Source organism: Mesocricetus auratus, unplaced genomic scaffold (assembly GCF_017639785.1).
Source record: "Mesocricetus auratus isolate SY011 unplaced genomic scaffold, BCM_Maur_2.0 Super-Scaffold_100004, whole genome shotgun sequence".
Lineage (NCBI taxonomy): Eukaryota > Metazoa > Chordata > Mammalia > Rodentia > Cricetidae > Mesocricetus > Mesocricetus auratus.
This window is the reverse complement of record NW_024429189.1, coordinates 101,462,511-101,488,942: the sequence shown is the minus strand read 5'-3', so window position 1 is coordinate 101,488,942 and position 26,432 is coordinate 101,462,511. Positions and strand designations below refer to the sequence as shown.

General features: G+C 38.1%; 1 protein-coding gene across 3 annotated transcripts in view; it reads right to left on the bottom strand.

The window, feature by feature from the left end:
* Positions 1 to 26,432, bottom strand: part of Plcb1 (phospholipase C beta 1) — a 667,876-nt gene that overhangs the window by 461,341 nt on the left and 180,103 nt on the right. Inside the window, exon 1 of one of the 3 annotated variants that reach the window (XM_040746356.1) lies at positions 21,049 to 21,078. The exons of the other annotated variants lie outside the window; for them this stretch is intronic. Within the exon in view, the coding sequence (XP_040602290.1) occupies positions 21,049 to 21,069 (21 nt within the window). The 5' untranslated portion in view covers positions 21,070 to 21,078. Of the gene's footprint in view, positions 1 to 21,048; positions 21,079 to 26,432 lie in introns of those variants that run through there. 3 annotated transcript variants of the gene reach the window in all.

Below are 26,432 nucleotides of genomic sequence, written 5' to 3'. Positions count from 1 at the left end.
TCTTTTTCATTCCACTGTGGATCAGCACTAATGCAAGTACAAAACAAACCAAGCTGTTCATACAAAGGACTCTGGAAAAACTCAAGTAGTCCCACGTTGTTTTTCACTTATTCAGGACATTTGCTCATGCTGTTGCTCACCTGGCTCCCTGCCTGGCCCCTTTGCTAGCTAGACACCACCTCCCACTGTCTGTTTTACTCTCTCAACAGGCAGTTGCGATCTTTGACTACCTTTGGTCTGCTAGACACACTTCACTGAAGGGTAGAGACAGGAGGAAGTGCTGGAAGGCTTTGTACCCTGGAGCAAACACTGAGCTCTTGACTGGTAGGTGCAGAAGCAGGATGCCTGGCAACCTGGCCATAGGACAGAACAACATTCCTGACACAAATTTTTATTCTGGAGCTCTCATGACAACCTAAAATAAGGCTAGAGCTCTAACAGAAAGTTCAGCCTTTCCTGGCCCCCATTCCCACCCCCTTGCCCAGCTTCAGCAGCTCTTACCTCCTGGTATTCCGTCCTTAATACATCCTTTAGATACAACTCCTTGCATGAGCTGGGAGTGATCAGTCTGGAGAAGAATTCGCTTATCATTTATAACTAGAAAATAATGTTAAGCTTGAAACCAACCAGTCAGAGTCATACATATTTTCTTTGGTCTTGTTCTATTTCTGTATGCTTTAAAACCTCATTATTATATGCCCACATAATGAACATTCCTTGAATACAAATTCTATCTCAGTGCTGTGCAGGTCACCTTGTGTCATCCTTAGATTATAAACTGTTTTGACCATTCCTGAGAGACAGACATGTGAAAACAAATTATCCACTCTGATGTGCAAATACTTTTATTGAAAGCATAGGCACATTGTTGTCTAAGAGAAGGAGCCTCATTTTAGGGGAGGAATATTTCTTACTAAGAACATCAAAGCTATAGAAAGCATTCATTTACCTAATCCCTGAGTCAGACTAAATTTTTCTTATTCAGAGCTAAAAGGAAACACATTCATATCCACTGTGTGACTCCCCACCTTCCTAAGGATGGATTTCATTTTTGCCACCCACTCTGATTCCTCTTTGAAAACAGTCAAAACATAATGGTACATATATAACTTCATTCCAAAGAGAATAAAAATGATTCATGGACAGAACCAACTGGACTTACTGGATGATCAAAAACAAAAAGGCCTGAAGAAAAGGAAGGGTGCTGGAGGGACATGGGGAAGCTGGAGGGAGAGATGGAGAGTAGACAGATATGATTGTGTACATGTCCAAATTCTCAAAATAAAGAAAAATAATTTTAAACTCCAGAAAAATAAGATTCTTTAGAAAATATACAAGTAATATATTTTCTAGTTGTTTTTAGCAACACTATTAATTTTTTATTGTCACTTATTAGAAAGGGATTGAATAATGATGGCTGACTCCAAATGGGATGAGAGAAGATGAGCAAGCCAGCTCAGGGAGAATGAAAGTAAGAAGTTTAGATTTCAAAACTGCAAACAGTACAATTGTTACCTACTACCATTATGGGGAGCTGGAATGTACAGGAAGCCAAGGCTTTATTCATTATCTTGATAAAATATGTATATATGACATAAAACCACATTATACTAAATCAGTACAGTTACTTATTTGTGAATTAGAGGTATGTGTCTAAACAATTATATACATAGATGTAATAGCAAATAGTGAAAGAAAACAGGCCATGAATTTGAAGGTGAGTGGGGAAGAATATGGAAAAGTTTGGTGGGGGGGAAGGGAAGTGAGAAATGATGTAATTATAATCTCAAAAAATGCTAGTAGGTTTTTGTTTTACAGAGCACTCTGCAGAAAAAAAAAAAAAGAAAAAGAAAAAGGACCCGGTGATCATGCAAGGCTAAAATTCAACAATTAGTGAACAAAATTCAAGTCAACACAAGTATATACATAAGAGCACTAATGACCCAGGTTTGAAAGAAAAAGAAATAAGGACCACAACTCCTTAAGAAATAAGACTGTAGTAGCCAATGGGAAATGGGGAAGGGAGGGTTCAAGACATTACAGAGTTCATTAAAAACAGATGCATTTTAAGGAATGCATAGATTTCTATCTTCAGAATCAAATGTAGACACATTCGGGAAGTGGGCAGTGGTTTAGCACCAGTGAAGAGAAAGTGAATAGTCTTCTCACAATATCCTTGAACTTTTGCATCGGGAGCCATGGAGCTGCTCCCATTTGCCCCACTGACAATGAGAAAGGAAGTAATAAGTTGTGAAAACTCTTTTACAAGACCTAATGTTTGCTCCAATTACTGCCCAGAACAGGAAGGCCAAAGAAAACAAACAAGGGCAACTAATAGAAGACATTTGTCTTCCTCAGCACACCCTTGACTTGACCTTTAGGGGAACTCTGAGAAATTCTGGCATTCATTCTCTCATATAAATAAGCTGTAAAAAGTGACAACACCAGGCACTTTATTTTAATCAGCTAGTGAGAAGCATAGAGCCATTCAAAAATTAAAGAACAGGAAGTTGGAAAAGAGTAAAAGACAGTTAAGGAGCCAGACTTAGTACAAATGGCAGAGACCAAAAGGACTCTTGAGTAAAACTGTACTCAGAAAAAAAGCACAGAAAGAAAACACCAGTTCAGTGTTAAAAAAAAAATACAACCAAAGATTTAAGAGGGTTTTTTCTTTACTACTTTCTGTGCTTTTCTATTATATGTATAAATTACTTTGGAAAGAAAGAATGACAGGAAGGGGAAGGAACTATGGACCATATGTGCTGGCTGTGCAGACTTCGTGCACAAGCCGAACATGCTGGGTCAGCCATGGGCTTGTGTCCCTGCAGAGAAGCAGGAACGATGGAAAATGTGAGTTATGTAAGCTTAGAGAAGAGGAAGCCAGCATTCAGGACGACATGCCACATCTATGCTCTTGAAGGCTGACTAATGGTGGTAGCAGTTGTTACATGGTTGCCCTGAGTATCTGCTCTACCAGAACTGATTGGTACACCTCACATTGAGTTTCGGCGCATGCTCAGACCTGAACTTCCCCTTGTCACAGCAGAGGAGCAATCTGAGAACAGAGAATTCACTGAAAGGTGCCACAAAGTAAAAAATAACAAATAAACAAAGTCCTTGGATGGCTTTTCTCATATTCTAAACCTGTGATGAACTAAGAAGCATTTGACGGTAGAACTGTTCCTTCCCAAAAAGTTGGCATAGGCACAATACCAGAGAGAATTTCTTTGGATTCTCATCTTCTTTTCAATTTAGTTATTAGCATTTTAACAACATCCTGTATAAAGATGGCTAAAGGAAAATAATCACTTAGATGGTTCTTTCACCAAAGACACAACAGTGGGAAGAAAGAGTCACTAGTATGTCAGCTGCTGTGAGATGTTTTTTGGATTCAGGTCACAACCTCTAAGCAGAACTACACTGACTAACATAAGTGATCAACTGATATAAATTCTATATGATCATTTTCTCCAGCCTCAGAATTTAAAAAGACAATCTTTTTTGATTTTGCATCTATTCATTTAACAACCTTATAATGTCATGATAAAAGTACTTTATCCTCTAGAGTTTTGAACAACTAAATATTATAACCTCTTTTGCAGCCTAAGTATTGACTGACTTCATTGTCATCCCTGTGTGTATAATTTCTCAAAAGAAATAAAAGACATAACTCATGAATTCTTAACATAGGCTTCATGTTCCCAAGAGGACAGATCACCATTTTCAATATTGAAAAAATGTATTTCTTACTGTGCAGATGAAAGTAATTCATAATAATAAATCTTCTTCAGAATTATTTCCCATGGTTTGAAAAAGTAAACACAAGGACTGGGTATGGAACTCAGGAGATGTAGCTCAGTAATGGAGTACTTGACTGGCATACATGCGGTCCTGGTTCAACCCCAGCATTGTAGGTATGAGGACAGTGAACAACAAGCCCTCCCCTAAGGCATTAAAAACATCCTATTTACCTCAAACATTGGACTACCCTTTAGTGAAAGTATTCTATCACACCTTTTCTTAAACTTCTGTAATTTTCCTTAACATATGGGCAGATGACTGCCTGCCTAGCTCTGACCTAGTCATTCTTACCTTTATATGGGTCCGCTTCCTTCATTGAAGCCTCATCGCAAAAAACAAACAAACAAAAATCTACCATTTTTCACATCCTAGGTTATTTGGCTTTTCAGTGACAAGCCAGATGAATCACACTTGCTCTTATGTGGGTCAGTCAAAATTAAGTACAGAAATCTCTTAAGTACCAAAATTGGTCCTATTCTGTCTTATGATTATGGAATTAAATTAACCTGAGTCTTAAGCACTGTATGTCTTTCGGCGTTATTATTTTTTTTACAAAAGCTAGGCCACAGCAAATAGTACAAGCTCACAGAAAGTGCACAGATTTCAGAACTTTCTCCTTCACTCCTTTGTTATGATTTGACAGTAACCCCTCAGAGTGTAGTCCTTCACCCAGTGTAGTGCATTATCTGGGAGCCTCTTAAAACCCCAAATTTCTGGGTCCTACAGAAACCCCCTAGCTTGAACTCTAGGGAGCTGCAACCAACAGTATGGGTCTTAACAAAACCCTATAAATGAGTCATGTGTATATGTCAGTTTGAGAATATCTGGGCGGGCAATTGTGATGGCTAAAAAAAAATGAGCCATACCTGGGTTTATTATTGAAAAGTAAGTAGAAAAACATGTTCTCATGATGATCAGATGCTGTTATTAAACAAAATGTATATAACTGAAAATTGATATGAGAGGAAATATCCGTGCAAATACAAAGGAAGTTAATTCCAGATACAACATAGTCTGACTCTATATTGTGTCCATCTGTTCAAGTCTATTATTTAAATAACAAGGACTCAGCTTGTTGAGGTTCACTGTCTCATTAAAACCCATTTAATTATGGGACCCCAGTGATTCCTTTAACATCATCTCCATCACATATAAGCACTCCTGTATGCTTTATAAAGATGTTCTGATGGGATTCTTACTAATCAACTTATAGGACATGGAAAACTGGGGGCTAAATTGTCACCATTCGAATGGTGACACTGCACAGGCTTCATCATAGTGGCTATGATCTTCTCCCCACACAGGGACATGGATTACCACAGTAAATTCTTGATGGACTTATGTGTATCTTAAGGCAGAGGTAACTCATTGGCCACCAATACTGGCTCTTTCTCCCTACACACTGTAGAGAACTGTGAGGAAATCCTTTCTCCACCATGAGCTGTGTTCCCAGTACCCCTGACATTTGTGGACATGTGAGCAGTGCTCACAAATGAAACAAAAAAGGAAGAGAGATGGGGGTTATAACTGGTCTTATTCTTTCCTCAGAGCCTGGAGGATGCTGAAACTGATTAGCATGTGCCTGAATTATCAGTAGAAGAAAGCTACCTTTTGTGAGCAGCACATATCCTGGACTACTTAGTACAGGGAAGATGCTTTTGTGTATATCAATCTGTTTAAACCCTGGACTTTTATTTTTCATAAGAAATATGATCCTCCAAATAATTGCAGAGCACATATACATATTTTAAATGAAAAATGTCATAATCTCGGGTCATAAGAAAAAACATACACATATAGAATACTGGGAAGTGAAAAATCACCTTCATGGAAAAGAAACAATTTTATCTCCATGTTTTAGAGATGAAATTGAGACCACTCTGTGTGAAGTTTTTTGAGACCCATGCTCAGTTACCTACATAACTTGCACTTTACTGTCTAACTATAGTCTTTAACCCCCAGAAGCCTCAATGCATCAGTTAACTTATGTCACTGACTAGATAAACGTTATAACTGATCACTGTTTATTCATAGTATTTATGCTTATGCTCACAGAGTAGCTGTCAGTTATATCAGTGCAGCCTCTATTTGATACAGGCAGTGCTTATTTAAACACTCATGACTGCTCAAAGAGCTGAGAATTAGTAAATGCTGAGTGGCCAGCTATAAAGAGGCCATCTACATCACTCGCTCCAAGGCTCAGTGAATATCACAAAAGACAGAACAGAAATAATGTTAAGGGCTCGGAGTGGTGGTGCAATGCTGAGGAACACTGTGTTTTAGGTATTTGATGGCCATTGCACTCAAACTTGTGGCTTTGGTTATCTTCAGGAAACTGGGTCTATCAATATGCTGTCATGGAGAATAAGAGACTCGTCCTATTCCTCCCTAGGACAGAGACATTTAATGGTCAGTGGAAAGAAAGATATATTTTCTTCAGTGGTATATCTACTAGTAAGGGATAAAACATCTCTCATCCAAGCTCTTATAAACAACCCTAATGAAACCTATAGGGAAGGAGAAAAGGAAGTGGGAGGATATGCAAGAGGAGGAGGAAGAATAATTAAGGAAAAGTAGACAATATGACAGTAAAAGCAGAGCTGGTTCAGAAGAGGAAGTGGAATCAGCATGACAGGGAGAGGAACAGAGCTGGCAAGAAGAATGACTATAATAAAAATAGTGTCACATACATGTATGTAAATATCATAATAAGCATCATCTTATATACTGACTGTGGTGGTTTAGAAGAAAATGGCCCCATATGGAGTCGCACTATTAGGAGGTGTGGCTTTTTTGGAGTAGGTATGGTCTTGTTAGAGGAAGTATGTCACTGTGTAAGTGAGTTTTGAGGTCTCATGATGCTCAAGCTACTTCCAGTATTCAGACCACTTCCTGTTGCCTGAGTCAAGAATTCAGCCTCTCAGCTACTTCTCCAGCACCATGTCTGCCTGTATGTCACCATGTCATACCATGATGATAATAGGCTAATCCTCTGAAACTGTAAGCCAATTAAATGTTATCCTTTATAAGAGTAGCCTAGTCACGGTGTCTCTTCACAGCAATAGTAACCCTAAGTAAGACACTGATATATGCTAATAAATCATAAGAAAGAAAAATAACAAACATTTATTAACATATATAAGACTTACTAGGTTTGCTTAAATGTTATGGTCTCCCTGAAGACTGCTGTTATATTTTTATGTAGATAGATAGACAGATAGATTAATAGATATTTTAATGCTCCTAATTAATCTGAACCAGTGACTGGAAGCAATGATCTTGAGCCAGCTCTGTAATGGAAAGTAAGAATACTGGCATCCAATCATGTTGAAATGATTAACAACAATGAATACGGTATAATACCAAGTTTCCCTCTTTCAGTAGACCCAAGTATATAGGGCCTCTATCTTTTGTTCTGTCTCTCCACTGAACACCAAATTTAATTTTCTAAAATAATTTTGCTTATTTTTTCATGGTATTTTGTGGGTTAGGTCTCTAATATTTACAAGTGAGGAAACAGAGTGTAAAACCTGAACAATACTGTGTGCTTAGCGGAAACCTGATAAAGTGGTAGGGTACAACCCACCAATCTTTTCAATCACCTGACATTTTTACCATTATTTCAAATTTCATTTTCAGTCCTTCTATAGAGTTTTTTCTTTATCTCAGGGAATGGAATTTTGAACATTTTTATTGTGCTAAAATACACTCAACTCACAAATTACCATTTTAATCATTTTAAGTGTACAGATTGGTATTAAGTGCATTCAACCACTATACATTAATCACTGTCATGTTTCTCGGACCCTTTAAACTTCTCAAACTAAAATGCTGCCCACATTAAGTAATAATTCTTTATTATCTGCTCTCTACCTCAGCTTTTGACAAATTGCATACAATGTTCAACCTTGGCCCACTAAAAGAAAAAAATTCATTTTTAATGGTTTGGAATTTATAGAATATACAGCATTATAAATAGATGTGCAAAGAACTGTATATCAAATTCAATGCCCCCTATAGTTAATATCTTATAATATTATGCTAATCAGATGTTATTAATAAAGTGACATTGGCACATTAAAGTCATCTTTTATTTGTATATCCTTAAACTGACCCATTATCTTTTTTCTATGACAAAATTCCATTCAAGATGGCATCACATTCATCTCTCCGATTTTCCTATATTGTTAGTGTTTCACAGGTTTTTCTTGTGTTTGATCACCATGACAGTTGACTTCTACCCCTACCTCTGCCTTTACCTTTCTCTGTCTCAACATCCAGAGCCAGACAGTGCTAAGCAATGCACTCACACTGACCTACATCCAAGCCCCCAAAGAGCCATTCCACTGCATCCTATCTAAGGTACTTGTGATCAATATGATTTAATAATGATGATTGGCTCTATCCTTGCCTAAGGCTGTGTTTTCCAGGCTTCTAAAGTCTAAATCTATTTATTGTTTCTTCATTTAGAATACGCTGTCTAGAAGGAAAAAGCTCTGAGAAGCCTCAGTTAAGAGCTAGGAAGTTATTCACTTGAGTGGCATTTTGTAAATCAGTTATTTGGGGTTATTCTGTTTTGGGAAGTTATCATTTTTCTAAACCATCTGCTTATCTTTTGCATTGAAAATAATAGCATGGCTACAAATACAGCTTGGTATTAGCTTATTCATTTTGTTGCTTTAAAGTGCTCCAACTCTGGGTATTAAGTCTCCTTCGTTGACTCCTGTGTCCCTTTATAATATCTGCCTTGCTGTGTTTTTGAGTATTTTCTTCCTGACATTGTTAGATACTCCAGGATCATCTTGCAAATGCCTTCTTCCAGCTTTTTATTCAATTATTTCACCTTGAAACTGGTATTTGAAACTGCATGATGAGGCTGGACGCACTCATTTCTACTTAGGTGCCATAGCTTCTAGATCTGCTCAGTGTAAAGAGGTTGAAAATGTTTTAATTATCTCCCCCCACAACCACCCTCCTGCAACTGCTTGTACATTTATCTGTCTACACAGATATAAACTAAACATGTATTCACACTATTACCTACAACTATAGTCCATGAACACATGTGTCATTCTAGGCCCCTTCCTCTTAACTGACAACTACGCATGCCAACAGTGAAATACCTTGATTCCTCAACCAGCTAACCACCTAATTACTCCACTTCAGTACACAGCACAGTTGTTTTGGAATTGCCAACTCCCATCCCAGTGGGAAACAACATTTTTGGTTGTGTTTTTGTTGTTGTTGTTGTTGTTTTGTTTTGGTCTTGGTTTTGGTTTTCTTAGTTTGCTTGTTTGTTTGGTTGGTTTTTCAGACAGTGTTTCTCTGTGTAGCCTTAGATGTCCTGGAACTAGCTCTGTAGACCAGGCTGGCCTCAAACTCAGAAAGCACCTGCCTCTGCCTCCCAAGTGCTGGGATTAATGGCATGTTCCACCACTGCCCAGCAGGAAACAACTTTATTGGCTGATTATTTTGTTCTTGGTTTACAGATTCCATTTATTTCCAAAGCTACGTAAGTCAGAAAATTTTTTCATATCTCCCTCAAGCAAGGTTGTTTCTTATTTCTGTGATATACTTAAAAACTTATTATAATCTGCATTCTCTCCTAAGATGCCTTTGGTCTCCAAAATAATGTTTAAAAATATGAATTCACTAAGGTTCCTTCTTGGGGCTAAAGAGTGCCATGGACTTTTATAAATACACAGTATATGTGCCTACAGTTTTAGTGTTACTACACATTGACTACTTCCCTAAGAGCATCCAATGTATTTCATCTTTATGATGTCCTTTACAACTTGGAGCAACTAACCATCACTTTCTCATATCTATGCCTTTGTCTATTATAGAATGACACACAAATGAACTCATCAACACAAACCTTTACAGCTATCTGACTTTACTTAAGGTTCATTTAGGTGCCTACCAGGTTTTATACTCACTTCACATTAATTATTGAGTAGTATTCTACTCTATTCCTCAGAGTTTATACATGCAGTCATGAAGAACAACTTTTCTCCCAATTTAGAGCTATAAAAATAAGGTTTCTATATGAATTTCCACAAAGATTCCTTTGTGGAAACAAATTTTCACTTTTACCTACAAACACAATTGTTATATCAGGTGCTAAGAGTGTATTTAGTTTCATAATAAATTGCCAAATTGTCTTCCAAAGAGAGTGGGCACTGTATCCTTACAGGAGTTAGCACTGTCTTCCATTGCCAGTTTGAAAGTGCAGCAATATTTCACAGGGATCTTAATTTATGTTTTTAGTGACAAGTGATGCTGAGCATTGTTCATTGTGACCATCTAGTATCATCTTCTTGTAAACCTTGAATTAGACTACTTTTGTATTGTTGGTTACATAATTTTTTGTGAATTCTGTATAGAATTCCTTTATCAGAAAAGTTTTCAATTATCTTCTCACAGCTCATGTTGTTCCCCTTCATTTTTGCAATGATAACTTTCAAGACACAAATGTTAGGTTAGTTCATCAGAATTTTCTTTCGGGAATCATACTTTTGATGTAATGGCTAAAATTACTCAAAACGTCTTTGTGTGTTTTTGGGAGAGGGGGCAGGGACCAATTATGGGAGCATTCCACATGTTTACTGAGACAGGGACCCTCATTGGCCTCGAGATCACCAAGTAGGCTTGGTTGGTTAGACAGAGAGTCCCTGGCTTCCACCTGTTACTGCCTCCACAATACTGGGTTGAAAAGCATGCACCACCACAACCAGCTTTCCTACAGGGGTTCTGGAAATCAAGCTCAGGTTTGCTTGAGGAGCAAGCACTTTTCTAACTGAGCTATTTCCCTAGCACTAATTTTGTTTTTGTTAGAAAGGTTTTATTGGTTTGCATTTTACATTCATGCCTGTCAGTCATTTTTAGCAAATTGCAACTCATATGTGTTAATAGTGTCTACAAGTTCCACATTTGAGTTTCATTTATGTTTGCATATGGACACCCATTTGTTCAAAGACTATTTTCTGTATAGACTTTACTTTCCCATTGGGTTGTTCTTGTGTCTTTTGAAACCTGCTTCCTGTATTTATTGCTTCCTAGTGATCTACATTTTCAATTATATTAGCCAAAAGTATTCTTTACTCATTGTTACAGTTCTATAGTAACTTAAAAATCAGATGCTATTCTTCAGCTTCAGTTTTCCATTTTAATAGTGGAATGAGTTGGTCAGTTCTTTGAATTAACATATATATCAACATGTAAAAAGAAAAGTATCCTGGAACTTTGATTGGGATTGCATTGAATGTATAGTTTAATTGAGAAGAAACATCTTTACAATATGGAATCTTCCTACCAATAAACATGAAATTGCTCCAAAATCCTCTAAGTCTTCTTTGACTTCTATTACCAGAGTTTTGTAGTATTCCATACACATCTGACTGAGATAGCTCACCAAATTTATTCACAAGAAATTTCTTTTTGTGTGTGCATGTTATTTCAAGTTCTAGTGGCTCATTCTTAGTATACAGCAGAACAATTGATTTTCACCAATTTGTCTCAACCCTAAAATCCCGGGGAATTCACTATCTGCTCTGGACAATTTGTTAAAAACAGACTTTTTGGATTTTCTTACACAGAAATTCCTGCCATGCCTATAAAGGCATTTTTATTCCTGCCTTCCATTTGGGTCACTTCATGCTCTGATTCCTCTGCTTTTCAACTGGATCATATTCAAGTCTTTCACCACACTCCATCTGACTCCCATATTTCTCCTTCTCAGTGTCTGGTGCTGTCCACCTAGTCCTATATAAAAAGCTTGCCACATTTCTCTGTATTACACAGCTCCTTTTAAAGTACATCCATGTTCAATCAGTATTAAGTGCCCTTACTATCCCATCATCACTAGTAATCCAACCAGCAAGTAAATAAGCTACCTGCCATTCCAATTGTCTCGTTTGAAAACAGAACTGAGAGTAGAACAAAGACTGCATAGACTCATATAAAATCCAGACACCAATTGCATGGTTTTCCTGAAAATAAATGCAGTGGAATAACAGAACTACTTTGGTACTCTGTGCATTTAATCACAACCAGATAGAGAACTGTCCATCTGCCAAAGGTCCTTGAACAGACTGTGACTATGATGAGAGCTACCTGATTTGCCTTTTATTTCAACCCACAGTCTTTTCTCTTGCTGCCACTTGTCTAATCTTTTCTTTTAATCTTCACAATTTAGTTCTCCACCTAAATTCTTGTGTCTTTCAGCTGTTCCTTTAAAATATTAAAGGTCTAATTATCTTTGCTAAATATCTTATTATCTTTGTTAATCTTTTGATTCTGTACTACTGATTTTTATTGGATTATTTCAATAGTGCTCTATACTTTGCATGCATATATCCATTTGTATATGGATGGATTAATAATGTGTATATGACTATACTTTTAGAATGTTCTATTTCTTCACATTAAAGAAAGTTGCTTAAGGACAAAAATCCCATTTCACATTTATTTGCAATTCATGCACAATCAATTACATTCAGTGATTTGTATCTGTTTTAGCATAAATTGAGGAAATACTATTAAATATGAATTGGAATAATTGGATCCAGTTTATAAAGATATTGAATGTGTTCTAGCTTGGTTTAAGATTACCACTAAGTAAATAAAAAGGACAAAATAACAGTGGCTTTTTCTGCCTGGCAGTCTCTCCCACTTTAGGAAGAGTTGGGCATTCAAATATCATTTACACTCAATCATTCTGGTCTACAGCAGATAAAGGTAAAGGAAGCACATGCCTCTTCTTTAAGGAGAGGTCCTGACATCCCCACTGGCTTCTCACAAGCATGCCTAGCTGCTTGATGAAGAAGCTGGAATAAATAGAAGAATGGATGCCATGTCCACTGTGTTCACTATTATGCCAGTAAGGACATTTGTTTCTGCATATGTTTGGAAGAGTGCAATCCACACATTTCATAGGAGTCAGAGAGAGTAGAGTCACTAAGTACAACTTCACCTCTGTAGGATCATCCTGCAGAGAAACTTGCTTCCTAGGATTCTTATCCCCAGAACAGCATCTCTTAAGCATATCTACAAATTCCTCTTCCCCTAAAGGTGAGGAAAACATCAATAATCCACATCCTCCCTTCCAGGCCTCCCAGTCATTTTTTCCTGAGAATTTATTCCCTTTCTAGGTAGTCAGCTTTGTTCTGACCTTTGACAATACAAAATGAATTCAACCCTGGGATTTATTCACAAAATTGAAGTTAATCTTAGCAATTCATCCTCCATATGCTTCACTTTGTTTTTTAAGGTTTAAGTTCTCCTATTATCAGAGTAAGAATACAATTTAATTGGGACTGTAGGTTTGGGAGTGAGAGTTGATTCAAATTCCCCATTTGCCAGCACATAAACCCCATAGATTTATGTGTTTCTGACCCAATGTTACCCAACTAATGGACATTTCCATAAATGCTAACCCAAAGGAACAGAGGAGAAAGATGCACATGACATTTACTTTGGAGACAACATTTATCCCTGATTAGATTCTCTGTTCATTCTTTCTTTTGCCTTCTGGATTGGTTTTCTCCCAGGTCATCAACTTTATGACCATGTAGTCTTTGCTAGTTAGCTACTACTATAAGAAAGCATCTTCTGTCTGACTGATTGATTTTTCTTTAGCAGGTTCTCACAATGTTCCCAGGTTGACTTTGAACCTGAGATTTTCCTACCTCAGAGTCCTGAATGTTGGGATTATAGGCAGGAGCTACCATGGCCAACTGGCAGCTAACTTTCTAAAATTCCCTTCAAAAAAGTTAGGAATTATACATTTCAAGACAAAGGACTATATTTTCCTTTTTCTAGCTACAAAATCTATAATTTTAACTATACAAAATGTTTGCTCTGACATTCTCATCATTTTTTCCATAAATAGTAAACTCTAGAGGTTAAATACATTTGTCTCTTAATTGGCATATTCTTAATCCTTTCCTGTTTATAGATTTACACAGGAACCTGTTAGAGCTGCTTTGCTGCTTCACATCAAAACTGAACCTGCCCTGGGAGCCTGAACTGTTTATTTGCATATTTCCTATATTTAGAACTTGGCTTTGTTCATGCTTCTGTCTCTTCCAGCCCATAAATGCTTTAAAACACTCCACTTTTGAACCCTCCTCTGCCTTTTGGGCCAGCCATCCTCATAGAAACTGTAGCTAAGGGTGATTCATGTCACACAGTCCAAAATGACAGAGGAACGTGTTACAGAATGCTATGTCAACACCACAGAATGCTGTCACTAAAGTTCATACTAAAGAACCCTGTGTCAGAGCAAGTGTACCACATTACAGAACTCTACATCGTGGAGGCTCAAGTCACAGAACAACTCCATGTCATAGTACTCTATGTCACAACACTTCAGGTCATAGAACTAAACTCCATATGTGTGACAGAGTTCCACATCACAGAGTCCTATGTGACAGAACTCCAAGGCCTGGAACTGTGTACTGGGTTTTCAGATACCTTTCTGGAAAGGAAGGTAATTGCAGGTGGTAGATAATGCCCTCCAGGGACAGAACTACAGCTACTTTTCTTGGGGATTCCAAAAGCAAGTGCTGAATGAAATCTGAATAAACTGATGACTTTTTCACCCCAAACTGTCAATGGATTTATTTCATAACTCATTGCAAAATAAATCTTACTTACGTTTTAAGTCAGATTGAGTGTTCCTGGAACACTTTCTACTTTGATTAATGCAACAACAAAATATGGGATTGAAGGAGTACTGTTTAAACAGTTCAAATACCAATTAATAATCATCTTAAGAAAAAATACACTATCAACTGAAAAGAAGAAAGTGCTAAGAAATGGTAAAAATGAAATCTTACTAAGCTGGTGACTTGTTCTGGCACACTTCTCCTGCACTTAATTCTCATGACAGAATAAGAACAAGGTCAACATAACATTCTCAAAATGTCAGAATCATAGTTATTAACTACTCAAGCCTTGAATAGCAGGCCTGTCTAATTATCTTTACTGTGACTAGCTCTTCCAATCAGGAGCAGACATGGAGCAGAGAGTTACACAGACAGGTAGGTAGAAAAAGAGAGAATGTGAGAAAGGGCACATGGCAGAAGGGTGACAATCATTTGGTTGGGACTGTAGTTTGGGAGTGAGAGAGTTTTACTATTTCTATCTTTATAATGTGAGGAAGGAATATTTTTAAAAAATTTTTAGACATGTAATATGAGCCAGGGATAAAAGTGCCTGACTGTTGAGAGGTAGAGGGTAATGATTTTGAGGAAAGCTTGTACTTAACTGCATAGTGAGTTCAAGGGCAGTTTGTGTTATAGATTAAGACCCTGTCTCGCAGGGCGTTGGTGGCGCACGCCTTTAATCCCAGCACTCGGGAGGCAGAGGCAGGCAGATCTCTGTGAGTTTGAGGCCTGGCTGGACCAACAGCCTCCAAAACAGAGAAACCCTGTCTCGTAAAACCCAAAAAAAAAAAAAGACCCTGTCTCAAGTCAAATGAAGATAATTAAAAAGTAATAGGGACTGGGATGTAGCTCAGAGGTAGAGTACTTGCCTCACATATATGAGGTCCGAAATTTGACCCTCAGACTTGAAAAATGATAGGGCAAGCTTTGGACATTATTAACTTTGCTTTATAATTTTGTTTCTCACCACAATAACAGATAAAACAGGAGGAGATTTATTCTACCTCTTAATTATGACAGGATGGTCCCCACCATGCTCTTCTGTTTCAAAACCATGGCATCTTCCTTCTTCAGTCATTGCAGATCACTGAAGAAGATGCCATTGAGGGGAAATGGGAGAAATGAAGCAGAGGAAAAATGGTGATGACATCTTGAAAAGAAAGTCACCTTGATTCTGCACAATAGTCTGGCAAGGGAGTGCTTCAGATACCACAGTTTCCACCCCTTCCTCCTCAGGACCTCACATTTGGCAAGCTCTGGAGACAGCTGCTGATCAGTTTAGTGGGTTCTAGGCATCCAGTTAGAGGGCAGCAGCTTCAGTAGGGTAATATTCAAGAACAACACACAATGTATTAATGAACTCCACCCCTGAACTGGATAATATCCAGTATCAGTCAGGGACATTTGTAGGTAAAATACAAAGGAAAATGAAAAGCACAAGAAACTCAATTTTCTAACTTCAATCCTTTTCAAATCCTTCAAACACTCACATTTCAACACTTAAGAAGACCCAGAGTAAGAAGGTGAGCTTTTTCATTTCCCCTAGTGAGGCACTGTACAGTGCTAATGAAGAGCACACTTTGGTAGTTTTGACAAAGGGTTTGAACTTTGTATTTTGTTTTAGAAAAGTACACAGTGTACCAAGTATACTAAAAAATAATTGTATACTAAAAATAACTGTCAATTTGATTAAGGCACTTTTCTGCTTTTAATTGCCTAAGGCCATACTTGTTCAAAAAAAGCAGAGATCATTAAGGGGTATAAATTCTTCTCAATACCAAATCTGCACCAACTATGCCTACTTTTAGTATGCACTTTGTTCCTCCATTTTCTTACTAGGTCGTGATTGTCTAAACATTTGTCTGAATCAATTACCAACCCCCTCTTCCCAAGCGCACATTTTTACAAAAACTAGCCAAAAGGAAAACAGAGACATAACGGCAATTAATTTGGGGGATAACACATGGTTTGATTTCCCCTGGACTTTACAATAGTTAGTTTAATATGTAGTCCTGAGTGTATGGTCTAAAGGCAACTGAGAACACCAGGAGAGGACACACTGTGAAGAGTCTTTTGGACTAGGTATGATGGTTAATCATCATTGTCAACATGACTGGATTAAGAGAGCTTTAAAGGCATGAATGGTAAAACACACTTATGGGTGTACTACTAAGGCATTTCCAGAAATACTGGCATTTGAGTCAATGAAGTGAATGAGGTAGGTTCCTCTGACTATGGGTGGCATCATCTAACAGGGTCCTTCATGGAACAAAAATCAAGAAGCTTACACACAGAAGTGACTTGACATTTTTTTTGAAGCAGTACATGTATTTGTTTGTTTGTTACTTCTCTTATCACTTGTAGATAGCAGATAGCAGCCACTCCAGTTTGATAACAGCCTTGAAACTATGACTCTCAAAGGACTCCCAGGATTTCAGGCTCAGACTAGGACTACGCAATTGACTGGCCTCAGTCTGAAGTTTTCCACCTCCCATGCCACCATGCTTCTTGCCATGATGATAGTGGGCTAGATCTCTGAATTATAAGCCAGCCCCAATTAAATGTTTTCCTTTATAAGAGTTGCCATGGTCATGGTGTCTCTTCACAGCAAGAGAACTCCTAACTAAGACTTATCCTATTGGTTCTGTTTCTCTGGAGACCCAAATACAAGAAGGGAACCAAAAAAGACGGGAGCTATAAGAGTTTATGGTTTCATTGGGACATGGCTCTAGTAGATTGTCAGAGTGGGAGGGAGTAAAATTGGAGACAAAGACAAAAGCTGCAAGAACCTAAGTGCCACAGAAGCCTAAAGGAACTTGGGTGTGAAACAAGATAATAAAGAATGCAGACATACACAGATAAGGCAATCTATCATCAAACACAGAAGACAAATTTTAGTTCAGATTCCATAAATAGAGTGACTGTTCCCATCTAAAGAAGCAAAATAAAAAACCCCCTTTGCACTTGTGTTCAAAGGAAAAAGGTAGACTAAGGACACGGTGCCCAGTTGTCATAGGCTGTGAAACCAAACAAGCCCACAAAATCCATCTCTTGGGTTGGTTAGTAAAGCTTTTGGCAGTTTGTTCTGGAGGGAAGTCAAGCCTTTTTATGGGCTGTACTTGCATTATTTACAGACTGAAAGAAAAAGCATTGGGATCCAGATCCCCAAACAAAACAACTAACCCTTGCACAAAGCAGCCTAGAAAAGAAATGGCATGAGGTCTCATGGAATTACAGGAAAGTAGGGCAGAGCAAAGGGTACGTCAGAGAAGCACAATGCATGTTCTCCTGTGTGTAGGTCAGAGAAGCAGAATGCAACTTCTCATATGTGGTAAAGGTCAAATTTCTCAAGATGCTAGACTATGACTTAATAGCAGCCTCCTGCTATATAGTATGATAGTTCCATAGTTTCATTGTAAACATCACTGCATGTGTACAAATTCGTAGTGCTCTTGTAGTCCACAGAAGACTCTGGCATAGGTTAATTAAGGTACTCATATTTTGTACATAGGAACTGGTGAGCTGTATCTCCCAGCTGCAGCAAGGTAGCTAGAAAATCAGCCCAGGCAAAATTCTGCCTGTGGGATACTTGTTCCTAGCTGTGTATCATTATGTGCCAAAGACTAAAGATGTATATGAAATGGTCCATAGACAAGAATTAGCAGTCTTATAAACAAGTCAAAAAAAGTATATGGAATATCCAAATACTGAGTGGAAACACTAAATGATAAGTCAGGTTTCAATCCAGTCATACAGGATGGTAGCTCTCAAAGCAGAGGACCCAGACATGCAGCAAGGAAGCTGGCAGAAATGGGCACAGACAGGAACTAGTAAATCTGAATTTCTTGCCACATGGATTGACAACTATAGGGAGTGTGTCTGTTTCTGGTGCTGGGGACTGGCCCCAGGAACTCATGCATATTAGGTTCTTGGCCCACCCTGTAGGTACATTCCAGCCTAGATGTTTTAAAAGGATTTTGGTGCATGCTGTGGATGGAGTAACACCAATCTAAGCAGTGATCTGATGGAGCAGCATGGGCACCCCTAAGAACTGCTTAGAGATACAAGATCTCTAGCTCCATCCCACACCTGCCAAGTCAGAGGTGGTATGTTATTCAGAGTCCTTCCCTAGTGTTGGTAGAAAGATTGAGTCTAAAATGCTGACCAGGAGATGAATAATAAAACCCTAAAAGAGGGTGTTTCTATAGGAGCAGAGAAGAGGGACAGACTAGAGGAAAATTTGGGACAATTGGTGAACAACTCCTCCCTCTAAGACTTGATTTATGGTCAAGTACTATAAAAGCCCAATTTGGATACTCACCTGGAATAAATGGCATGCTCTGTTGGTACTTGAGGGATTCTGAGGCCTAATATATTGGCTAATGAAATCTTTCATCCAACAAAGCCTTTCTAATTGTTCTGCTTCAAGAGATGCAGACAGTTCAGAGCTGGGCTACATACAAAGTCATGTGTATGTTATAAAGTAGAATGAGGGAGTGGGGTAATGGTATGTGGAAAGAGATCAATATGGGATGTACTTAGCTTTGCTCAGAATCAAGGTAAGGGTCTCTGGAGTTTAGTTTTTGCTCAGGTTTATGAACCAGGTCAGCAAATAGTGGAGACCCTGATGAGATGGAAAAGTGAGCTGTGGACTTGGGGAAAGGAGATAAAGGTCCACCTCAGAAAATGCATACAGGTAGGAAGCATCTGTCCTCTTCAGCCATAAATACTGTGATTTCTAAGGGTCTAATGATGCAGAGGTTCGCAAAAGGCCCGAAATAGGAACCAGCTCACCTTTCCTACTTGATTTCATTTAGAAATTGGTTGCAGTTCAGCACAGATTACATATTCGTTAATGAATGATCTTTCATATCTTATCAACTATGGGTTTTGGAATGTATATTCCCACTCCTAAGATATGTGGGAGACCCTTCATGCACTTCTGTCATCTGACACTGCCTTCCACATTCAATGCAAACGAGATGAGCATTTCCATGCTTAAGGCTAAGTCCGCCAGCCTATTAGCAATGTTCTGGAGGAGACACATCATCAGAAACTGAAGTTTCTCTGCCTACCTAAGTCTCTGTCCTTGGGACACATGAAGAAGAAGCTTTATTCAAAAGTTTTCACCTCAGTTATTTATTCACAGATCTTGGCACAAGATTGGCATGATCTGAATCTTCACTGTGCTACAGTTTTGGATTCAAAGGGAGTTATTCTTACATTTCTGTTCCTCAATTTCTACACATGTAAAATGAAGACAATAAACCCTCTTAGTTCCTGTTTCTCATGTATGTAGAATGGGTTAATGCAAAAGACTTACAACAGAAACCAGTAATCTGCAGGTGTTCAATAAATGCCAGCTATCATTATTTTCAAACATGCACTTTGACTGTTATAAACTATTATTTAGCATATGTTTAATATACATTAAACAAATAAAATCTATGATCCAAGTAGTGTTAACACAATACAATTAAAAACAAATACAAAATAAGGTCAAGGACCTAAGGCAACTGCTTTGGTCAGGATGTTCAAAGAGTTTTAGGTCAAGATTATAGGAATGTTCAGGTCTGTCATAGTTCATCATTACTGAGCCTTGCAATAGATTTCCATAGGAATTCCTTGATCAGTTCCTTTTCAGAAACTTGTAAATAACAATAATAGATTCCTCACAGGCATGGAGGCTAGAAAATTTGAGAACATGTTGCCATCAGAGTCGCTTCTTGGTGAAGGTTTTGTCCCAGCTCCCAATGTGGTGCTTTTCGTGCTGCATTCTCCAGAGGAACGTATATGGTATCCGCATATAGGAATAGAGTAAAGGGGGCCTAGTTAGTTCTCCCCAGGCCTTTTAATAAGAACTAATTCCCAGAGAGCCTTTTTTTTAGGATTATACATTAAGAGACTCAGGGTCAGGATAGAGGTCCACTCGCTTATAAGAAGAAAGGCAGAGCAGACCATTCTGGGAAGAAGAATACTCAGCATTTTAAGAGCTCATGGTATGTGTCAGACCCTGAGTGGAGCCTTGCGTAGACATTAAAACACTCGTGGCCTTGCTACAAAGACACAGATGCCTGGAGATGCCAGCACAGCACACACCACACACCTATTAAAAGAGAGCAGTTATGCCTACAAAGTTGCAGTGATGTGTAGATCCATCAAGAAAATTACCAAATGAGGAAGAGGGTTTACGATACAGCAAGAGTGTAGTGTGGACAGTCAGAGAGAGGCAAACAAGAGGTCAAGGTGCAGGTAGGCTGAAAGCCAGTCCCGGAATTAATTTTGTAACACAGCCAGTGGTAAGGGTGTAACTCTTAATGGAAGGTTGGCAGACGTTGCTGGTGGAGGAGTTTAAGAAGTAAATATGTCTATCCTGCTGTCAGTGGAAGAATCCATTACCTTTCTAGGACACTGACTGCAAAGCATCTTCACCAACAGCCCCATCCTGTTACTCCCCCATCACTGTCAGCATCTTGATAAAAGATGGTAGAAGTAGTCAACACTGTGATCACAACCATCCTTATGACACAAACACTTCAGAAAACTCATAGATTCTAGTAAAGTTAAACAGGCTTACCGTATGATCCAACAAGCCCATGTTTGTGCAATTGCCTGAGAAAGAAGAAAACGTATCCACATTGGACCAAAGTAATACTGGTGATGGCACCTTTAGTCATACTAGCTCAAAACTTGGAACAACATAGGTATACGTCACCAAGAGACAAGATAAGTAAACTAGTAAAATCATATAAGGAATGCTGGATGGTAATAAAAACTAGCAATGCAATGTGTACTAGCCAGGATGAAATTCAAGACCATTATGTTGCCTGATGAACAAATATGCTGAGTCAGATGTACAGCACCATGCTAGATGATTCAACTCAGTTGACAAGCAAGAGCACCCAAAAGTAAGTTGGATCATGGGGTCTTCACTCTTTCTAGATATTGTCTGTGTGTTCAGGGTGATAGGTACTGAATAGAAGAGGAACACAAGAATTTTCTGGAACACTGAAGATGTTCTTTGTTGAACTACATTATGGCTGCAGTTATATGCAATTGTCCACATTTGGTGAATAATACATTTGAGATTTGTATATTTTAAATTTATATAAACTACATCACAAAGAAGAACCATTAGCATATAAGACTCAATTGTCTTTTCCAACAACTGTGTACAAACAACAAAAACCCAACTCTCTTCATCAGTGACTTCTAAGTCTGTTAACCTTGTCCCAGCAGGTTACATCCTTTCTTACATCAAAAAGGTAAAATTATCCAAGGAAGCATGACCCACACAGTCTTTACTTTAGACTACTCCCAGGATCAGACTTTGGGAATGCTTTCTTCCTGGAAGATGGTATTAATAAATAAAAGACCTATACACCACTAACTTAGCAAAATAATTAGGTGTAGTACTGCTGGTAAAACATAGTCTTACAGAGAAAAGGAACAGTATTTGGCTGAGCACCAACACCATCACAGTCCTCTCCTGGAGACAGGCCACAGCCATGCACATGGTGCATAGACAATACATGTAAGCAAATTACTCCCAGACATAAAAATTAACAACTAAAAATTCTAAAACTTCCAGGCATAGTGGCATGCTCTTGTAATCCCAGTACTGGGGAGATGTGGCATGTATATCTGGGATTTGTTAGCTAGCCAGTCTAGCCTACTTACTGAGTTCTGGGCAAGTGAGAGACCTATCTTAAAAGTAAGACACAGAGAACCCGAGGAACAGCATCAGTGGTTGTGATCTGGCTTCCATGTGCATACCCATGCACAAACACACAAATGAAGCTAGGTTCAAACCTTAATTTTAACACATAGTGAGTGACTTTGGGTCAGTTACTTAGTATCATTAGTGCCTATTTCATTATAAGTCTGTATTTGCTTTATATAACAAGACCTTAGAGCAGTGCCTAGCATGTAAGCTGTGCTCAGTTATTTTAGATATTTTTTATCAAAATTTTATTGTGGTTAATCTTGTTAGAATCAGTGGAGATATCACCTACATATAATCCTTGTGTCACTATGGAAACTAACTTAGACACATAGATGTCATGCCAAAATACATATAATTTTTCCAAACAAATATATATGCAAGTAACATGGGTAATTACAATACTTTCTTTAAATGTTAAAATATAAAAGGTTATAATCACAATACTATAAGCTATACTAGGAAAATTAGAAAAAGAAAAATGACTAATGATGAGACAAATATTAAAAACAGTTGTGTATAACCAACACTTTCCCACAGATAATGTGCAGTCAAGATAAAAAAGCCTTCATCTTGTAAGTAAACTTGAAGGAGTTTCATCCCAGGCCAACGGCAGCTTTCTAAACAACTAGAGGTGCCAGTCCTTTTTCTTCGGAGAGTTTCCTGTCCTACCATTGGATCCCACACACGGAACTGAATCAGAACACACTTTTAACAGGATCTACAGTAGACGTGCATAAACGTCCAGTCTGGAGATCCACTGGTCTGTCCTATTCCAGTTATGTGAACTCAGGGCAAATCCAGGGACAGCACAGTCTACCCTACTATAAAATGTTACTAATTCTTTTATTTCATCATAAGGAAAATCAAATTTTCTTCCATTTTAAGAAAATACGCCATGATATCATTTTTATAAACACATGCATGACACAAAATATGCATGTATAGATGAGTTTACATAGAAAAAATTACAAAGTGACACACAACTATATTAGCAGTCAATTTCCAAAAGGGTTGTGAGGACTTTCTCTAGTTTTTTCTACCGATTAGTCTTAGTTCTGTACACTGAAGAATTCAAGATCGGTTTTATTAATTCTTCTTAGGGAGCTGAAAATAGCTTCTTGTCTCCCTTGGACTTCTTTTCTCTAGGCCAAAGAACCCAACTGTTCTCACTGGCTCCTGCTGTTCTGCCACATTTCCCTTGTCCCTGACAGCCCCCCTCCCATGTTATCAACAGGCCACTGAGACAGGGTGCCAGAACCCAGCTCTCCCTGACCAGCACTATTAAGAGTAATCAGCTGTTCTCCAGGAGTTCTTTCTTCTTGGTTAATAACTTCTTCCCTTGAAAATGTCATTTTAAAAGTCATAGAAGGAATTGCTTCCTAAGTCACATGAATTACTGCAATTTCCCAAACATAGTGGTGATGCCAGGAAGAGGCCTGTGTCTGCCCTATAATAGCATTAATTGCACAGAACTCAATATTCATTCCTACTGCAAAAGAAAATAATTATAACATGTGCTTGAAGGAAGACAACACAGGAGCACTGAGATAAGCAAGAAGGGGACAGATCTGTTCCTGCACAGGCATCAACACTCAAGTGCAGCCAAGGCGAGTACTCACAATTATGCAACATAAATTGAGCTCTAGAACACAAGGTAAAACTGTTATGACAAACCAGAAAATAAAAATAAAGGACAAGTTTTAGGGTCCAAGGGTCATAAAGAAATAGATATATAATTCTTTGATCTTATTTAGTACCAAAACAGTTTAGAATAAAACTTTCCAACAAGTCATGAACTATTTGGGACATGTAGACTGAGACACTGACCCTTTGGAGTGACTGAGTATCCTGGTAAGTTCCAAGATCCAAAATGGTCACACCCAGCACCAGGAGGACACCATACACATTAAATTTTTCTTACATATGATATGCTACCAAAAACTGATGAGGTTTTGAATGAAAGGTTGTCTTCAAACAACTTCTACAGTAGACACACAGAACTCCATTTAACATAGAAAACATCACCTGTACAACAGGAAAATCTATTTGCATTATCACTGAACAACTCTGCAAACTCCATTTGGTAAAAAAAAAAGAGCTACAGTTATGAGAAAGCTAATAAAGACTCTAAAATCAGTGTCTGAACCTTTGTGCCATTGTAAAGATCACTCCAAAATATTTCAGTCAAAATATGGTGCACCAGCCTTGGACAGAAAAATAAGAAGTCAGACCTGGAAAAACATGTAGTAAATATATATGCAGGATATTGACATGCCATGGGTATGAAAATGGCATGCAAATAAAACAGGACCACAGAAAACTAGAATTGTCACATAGTCAAAAACATGGGTCTATATCAACAAATAATGGTTGTCTAAACCAAATCTTAGAAAGGTGGCTTACCAGTTCATTGTCATGAAAGGGATGACTGTATGACAGACCAAACCAAGCTAGAACAGAATGGGAAATTTCCTCCATGCTGAGGAGTGCCTGGAGGTATCATGTAGGCCGGTAAGATATTAAAATTATCAATGGTCTTACCTAGTCCTGGACCTTGTATGCTATAATATCAATTGATCAGACAAAATATACTCTCTGATGCAATATGGGCATGACTGTTTTGGGAGATTTGCGTTTGTCTTCATCGGATGGAATTCACACCAGAAACTATAAATCTGGTTAAAACACATGGTCAAGGAAGTGATAAGGCCTAGAGAGCATCTTCTTACTGTCATTTTCATTTAAAAATGGTCATGATGTCAAATTACCTTCTAAATATTTGGATTTATAACCACAAACAAATGTTGTTATCAAGCTTTGATCAGAGGAGCTTCTTTATGCAGTGATTGGTGAATACTCACCCCTAAATAAGACAATGGTATCACGCCATCAAAAACTCAGGGAGCATTGCTAAAAGGAGGCAAAAAGAATAGAAAGGGGGATAAAGAGGAGGAAGACCATGACATGTTCTCTTCTGAACATGACTGTTGCACTCATGAACAACATAACTGCTAAGTTCATCTGCTTCACGCCTGCACAAGACTGTTCTATAAACAGTAAGTCATGAATGGGATGGAGCTCCCAGGATCCTACCCATCCCTGTGGAATCAGTACTTCTTGGTTCATTGTGTGAGAGAAGGAGTTGTTGTCTTCAGCGGTATAGCCAACAGAGAGACCATGTACTGGAGTCCATGTACAGCTCCATATAATGGCTCACAAAATGGTCCTAGTTAAACTCAGTGAGTCACAAAACAAAACAAAAACAAACAGAACTTAAAGATATGAACATGGGAAGAGGACCTGAGAAAGAAGTAGGAGTTGCCAAGGATGGGAGGGGAACAGTAGTAAGAGTGATCAGAATGCATTATATAAGGGTATGAAATTCTCAAACAAAAAGCTTAGTAAAAAGGAGAGAATAGAATACTGAACTATATTAAGTTACAGGTGGGTATTATTTTAGTTTTTGCAATGTGGTCCCTTTTCCTTTGGGGAAAGTAGTTATTTCTTCAAATGTACGTGAAAAACATATAAGTGTATGTGGGCCAGCACATAATGCCACTCCATAAATTATTTCCTATTTATTCAGTTGCACAGTTTCAGAACTCATTAGCAAGTTATTTTTGTCACATTTATGAAAATTCTAGGAAACAAAAGAATATTTACTGTGAGTACCTTTTTGTAAGCTGCGGCTATCATAATGTTTTATGTATATCATTCTATTTAAGGCCCATAAACCTAGGAAGTAATGATAATATTCCAATTTATGCATTAGTGAAGCTTATAGGTTTATTAACTTGTCACAAATTATACAGCTATTGACATAAATATGTAGCTTTAAAAGCCATGTTCTCTCCTGCACCATGGTGTATATGTGTATGTGTATATATGTTTACACATATGCATACATACATACATACATACATACATACATACATACATACATATTGGAGACACTAAACCTGTAGTTTGCTGATTGACTAGACTGGCTATTCTGCAAGCTCCTGGGATGCTCCGGTCTCCATCTACTAGTACTGGGGTTATAAAAGGGCAACACCACCCCTAGCTTTTTATGTACTTTTAGGAGATCTGAACTCAGGTCCTCAAACTTGCTCAGCGAGCACTTTAGCTATTAAGCAACCTCTCCAGCTCCTAAAACCAACATTTTATATGCTACATAATGTGGCCTTTATAACATATCTAATAAACAGGATAAAAAAACAGAGCAGGGGCCGAGA